General features: G+C 35.1%; 1 protein-coding gene across 1 annotated transcript; it reads left to right on the plus strand.

The window, feature by feature from the left end:
- LOC11433493 (omega-amidase, chloroplastic) lies at positions 1 to 5660 on the plus strand. The gene is made up of 10 exons (XM_003603142.4): positions 1 to 362; positions 446 to 562; positions 661 to 885; positions 1251 to 1344; positions 1912 to 1986; positions 2465 to 2543; positions 4140 to 4155; positions 4714 to 4794; positions 4966 to 5048; positions 5151 to 5660. The coding sequence occupies exons 1-10, from the start codon at positions 138 to 140 to the stop codon at positions 5227 to 5229; spliced, it is 1074 nt and encodes a 357-aa protein (XP_003603190.1). The 5' UTR covers positions 1 to 137; the 3' UTR covers positions 5230 to 5660.

A 5660-nucleotide genomic window follows, 5' to 3' on the forward strand; every position in this document is an offset into this window, starting at 1 on the left:
TCCCCTCGATTGAAATAGTGATCACCGAATAATGTAATTATAAATAATATTTTTCCCGACGAGATGACTGGAGGAAGGTTGAATTCATCAAACGAATGTAAGAAAGGGTTAATATCTATCCAAAACTTAAAAAAGTGATGAAAGCGTTCGCAATATCATCGTCACTATTAGCATTGAAATCTTTGAATTTCAACCACACTCGAAATCGAATCTCCAATAATCCCTTTCTTTTCTCCAACAAAACTCTCTTCTTTCGCCAAATCCACTCTTCCCCTTCTCCAATCATGGCTGCTTCATCCATCAATTCAGAATTAGCACGTTCACCACCCGCAATTCCCTTGCCCACCCCACCTCTCACTAATGTAATTACATGTGTCATACACCTTTGATGCTACCCTTAAAATGTAATTATTCTCTCTCCTCATCTTCTTTTCTTTCATTTCAGTTCAAGATTGGTCTCTGTCAACTCTCAGTCACCTCCGATAAGGACAAAAACATCGCCCACGCACGCACTGCTATTCAAGACGCTGCTGCAAAGGGTGCTAAGCTCATTCTTCTACCAGTGAGTTTTTTTTTTTTTTTTTTTTAAATGTTTGTATTTGGAAATGCGATTTTGATTCTTCTGAAATTAATCTGTGTTTGGAATTTTGAATTTGTTAGGAAATTTGGAACAGTCCTTATTCAAATGATAGTTTTCCTGTTTATGCTGAGGATATTGATGCTGGTGGTGATGCTTCTCCTTCCACTGCTATGCTTTCTGAACTCTCTAGTTTGTTGAAAATTACCATCGTTGGTGGTTCTATTCCTGAACGTTCTGGAGATCGATTATATAACACTTGTTGTGTCTTTGGCACCGATGGAAAACTCAAAGCAAAGCACCGTAAGGTAGTGTTTGTGGGAATCTTGTCTCAATATTTGATTATCAAATTTATTGTTTTCCTATTTTGTGCAAAAAAGAAAATTTGTTGGTATAGGATATATTGAAGTGGAATGGAATAGGCTATTTAGTTTTAAAAAAATTGATTTTACATCATTCCATATGATTTCACTCCTATACCAACAATCCAAACATACCCTAAGCGATCAAAATGACTATTTGCTCGATTGTTTTAGTTTATATGCTAGCTTCTTATTGGAATTTTAATTTCATCACACCTGAAGAGAATTTGGATTGTGAGTCATACATGAATCGTTATTAGCATTTTCTGCTTTATTATGTAATTTCTGATGTGCTGGTGGTGTCACTGCAGATACATCTTTTTGATATTGACATCCCCGGGAAGATTACCTTCATTGAATCATTGACTCTTACTGCTGGGGATACTCCAACGATTGTTGACACAGGTCTAATATGTTCTTAAACACCCATTTAGACATTTGTTTCCCAGTTTTATCTGTTTCAGTATAGATGCACTCCTTTATTCTACCACTGTGTTTGTGATCAATCATGTATGAGTAATGTATATTCAAAATACAAAAAATGTTCTTAATATCGAATGGCTGCAGATAAGCATGAAGAAATGAAAATGAAAGTTGTTATCCGTATGGTTGTACAATTCGATTAACCTCTTGATATAATCCCTAGCTTCTTACACTCTTGCATAAGTCATATTGAACTTAATTGCCAAGTGATCTTACCTTATGTGAAAATAGTGATTGACTGTCTCTATGAAGGATAACTTTGTTGAAACTAGGTCTCTCCGTAAAATTTGAAGAGTATGTTCACTCAAGGTGTGTTTTTATTTAGTTACGGGAAGGAATATTTATGAAGAAATGTATATGTAGAAGAAAACGACATAGTCATATGCCACAAGAGTGATCTAATTTTTAATTCTTTATGATTATTGTTTTCTTGGCATCGATTTTCCATGTTTTAGTAAACTAATTGCAATAATGGGATGATTCATACAGAGGTTGGACGCATTGGCATAGGCATATGCTATGACATTAGGTTTCCAGAACTAGCAATGATATACGCTGCAAGAGGTTTGTCTTTTCCATTAATTTGCTCAGAAACAATTATCTTGTTCCACCTCCATTTGATTGGGAATGATTTGTGTTTTCCAATGTTTTTCATTCATGCTTCTTAATAAGTTATTTTAGCATTGATGGAGTAACAATTTTTTCCTATGGGGGTGGATACCATAAAAGAAATTGGTTCAGATGCTTTTGTGTAATTCTTATTTTGGGATATACTAAACAACAACAACCAAGCCTTATCCCACTAAGTAGGTTTGGCTTTGGGGATATACTAAAATAAACTTATTTATTCTTTGGTATGATATTGCTTTCTCTTTATCATGTGTAATCTGTCAATTATTAATATAATCTGTGAAAACTGTAAGCTTTCCTTGAGATTAATTATCCAGTTGAGTTGATTTGTTTCCAAACTTGAACTGCATTGTTATTATTTTTCTTGTTCTTTAGCTTTGGGGGACTTACAATATTCAGCTTTTGGCTTCAGGTGCTCACTTGCTCTGCTATCCTGGGGCTTTTAACATGACAACTGGTCCATTGCATTGGGAGTTATTGCAGAGGGCAAGGTAATTACAAATACAACGTAATGATTATTTGAGAACCTGAAACAAATATTATACTACAGATTCTTTGAAATTTTATATTCTTATACGATTTCTTTAGGTTTCCAGAATGCTATTTTCTTGTGATAGGAGCAAAAAAACTGTATTGAGTTTTAAGGTTTTCATGGGGTAAACTCTCTTGTACGTAAGCAAAGTTCTTCTTAGCAACATAGAATACTCAAAAGAAGATGCCGCAACAACTAGAACATACTGTCATATTGGGCCTAAGCCAATTAACCTAACTCCAAAATTCTGTTAGCTTCCCTCATTCCAGTCATCACCTCCTAATTCACTTTTTCGTTGCTATCATCATTGTAGAATTTCCCTCCCTAATTCTTGTTTCTTTTTTCATTACTCTCCTTGTTTAATTTTTCGTTACTCTCAATCTGTTACTTTTCCTCCACCACTTCCTCTTTGCACATAGCAGCGTTTATCCCCTCCCGTTTCTGTGTGGCCCATCAGTATGCCAGATGCTTGCCAGAAATAACCACTATAAACCCGACTCTTTTGTAAAATAATTCCCTAGTTAGTAGTTACATCCATCAAATTAGACTGATAGTTCACTGAACTGTATTTAATATTTGCATTAGGAATTTATGGACACACACACAGACAGACAATCCGAATATATTTTAGTGCCACCTTTCTCTTTGTTTAATCCCATTACCTTCCCCTGACTCTTCCTCATCTTCAGTGCTAGAAACATGTTAATATTTTTAAGATATTGATTGATTTGAGAATAATGTGTTGGAATTTAACAGAGGATCAAAATCATAGATATGAATGTATAGCATATTATTAAAACAAATTAGTAATGTTGTAACCGTGTACCTTGGATGACTAAAGAATCCATAATCCATAGAGACTTGGGAGAATTAGGGTTGATAGAATGCTTTTGCCTTTTATTGGTGAGCAGTTACTTTTTTTTTGTTTTAGTATATCTAACCTAATGTGATGACTTATATATGCCCATTAGTGAGGCAGGGACCTCTCAATGGGCTAAATAAAAAGAACTGTCAGACCAATCACGACCCGTTCACAATAAACATCATATTGGGCTTTATTGTGAACGAACCGTGATGTGCTGAGTTGTTCATTTTAGTTAGCCCATTGAGAGGTCTTTGCCTCCACCGATGGTCATATAATCTAGCCATCCCATTAGGTTAGATATACTGAAACAGAAAAAAGTAACTGCTCATCATCACTAAGAGGCAGAAGCATTCTCCCACCCCTAATTCTCCCAAGTCTCTATGGATTCTTCAGTCATCCAAGATACATGGTCATAGCATTATTAATATGTTTTAATAATATGCTATACATTCATATTTATGATTTTGCTTATCTGTTAAATTCCAACAATTGGTATTAGGGCTAACTAGATATGTTGTATGGCTTTTATTAATTGATGTTGATATGTAATATAGAGTTGAATTGCATGATTGTTCTTGCTGTTGTTTTTGATGAACAATCTCTGTTGAATGATTATACATATATATTAATTTCAACATAATGATGATCTACAATCCATTTCTAATATGTGTTTTGCTTCTTCACTTGCAGGGCTACAGATAATCAGGTAATGACGCCTAATTTGTGCAACTCCTGTGGATTTTTACTGCATTCATATTTTTTGATAAACTACATCACATCTAATGTCTTTTGCTTGTTTATTTGGCGGAGTTCATGATGTATGAGCCATATAATGACCTTTAAAAACGTAACTTTGAATTGGGGAGTTATTTGCACTGTAAATACGAAATCAAGAAAAGAAACTACCAAACCAAAAATTCCTAAGGAGTTCAGCATGAATGTGTCATAAGTTCTAGAAAGCAAATGCTACTCTACATTTGTTGTGTGATTGTGCCTTTCAGATTGGTGTATTTATAGATGAGCCGTATATGTTGGAGAGGTTTTATCACTCCTTCACATCTCCAAGGGAAAAAATAGAATAGAAATTGAGAAATAGAATTTGCCATGGTATTTTAAGTTGAATTGCTGGGATTGGTGCGGTTGATTGTGTGATTAAAGCTAGGTTGTAGTGAGGAGTCTCTAAATTATAACCATAGTATATTGTGAATTGCAAAGTTTTATGCTCTGAGATAAGTGGATGCTTATGGAAATTCATTTCCGACAGTTATATGTGGCAACCTGTTCACCTGCTCGGGATACTACTGGTGGTTATGTGGCTTGGGGTCACTCCACTCTTGTTGGTCCTGTAAGTATATCCTTTATGTTTAGCTTTCCTTTGGTAGAGCCATTTAAATTTGCTGACTATGCAAGTTGGTATTGTACTGTATGTTCTATTTTTAATTACAAATAGAAGGAAAAATATCTTTAATTGTCAGTAAGGCACAAAAACTTATTGTGGACCATATCAATGTGGCAGTTTGGAGAAGTTTTGGCTACTACAGAACACGAGGAGACAACCATTATAGCTGAAATTGATTACTCAATACTGGAACAGAGAAGGTTTACTTTCCTTCAAACTACAATATCTTGCACATGTTTAACTTTTGGTTGCAGTGATATCAATTAATCATTAAGAAATATTATTATTATTTGATTACTCAGGACAAACCTCCCTGTGACTAAGCAACGGCGAGGTGATCTTTATCAATTGGTAGATTTGCAGAGGCTGAATTCCAACTGAATGGAGCGGGACTTTTATATTTGAGGCATCTGCATAATTACATTACCTTGTAAGAAGCATGCACATGCCATCTTTTATGGTAATTGGATGCTGTATTATTGATGATGTGGAACCCAAACCCTAAACAGAAAGAAAGAAATAAAGGAATTTGTGCTTTCTCTATCTGTTTGGTTTGTTGTTAATTGTGACCATGGTTACTAGCATTTCTCAAATCGGGATTGGACATTGTTTAGCCTGTGAGGAAATAAATGAACTTGGACGTATGTACAGGAGCGGTGTGTTGTAAGTTATGAACTGTGTTGTCTGTATGATCAGTGACTCCAGGTTGGTTCCAGTGTAGTGCGGATCACATGATCAGGCTATGAGGATCTGGTTATATGTACAACATATGTCAGATTCACAGGCCGAAATGGATTAAAGGTTTTAAACTT

This window comes from Medicago truncatula, chromosome 3 (genome assembly GCF_003473485.1).
Source record: "Medicago truncatula cultivar Jemalong A17 chromosome 3, MtrunA17r5.0-ANR, whole genome shotgun sequence".
NCBI classification, from domain to species: Eukaryota; Viridiplantae; Streptophyta; class Magnoliopsida; order Fabales; family Fabaceae; genus Medicago; species Medicago truncatula.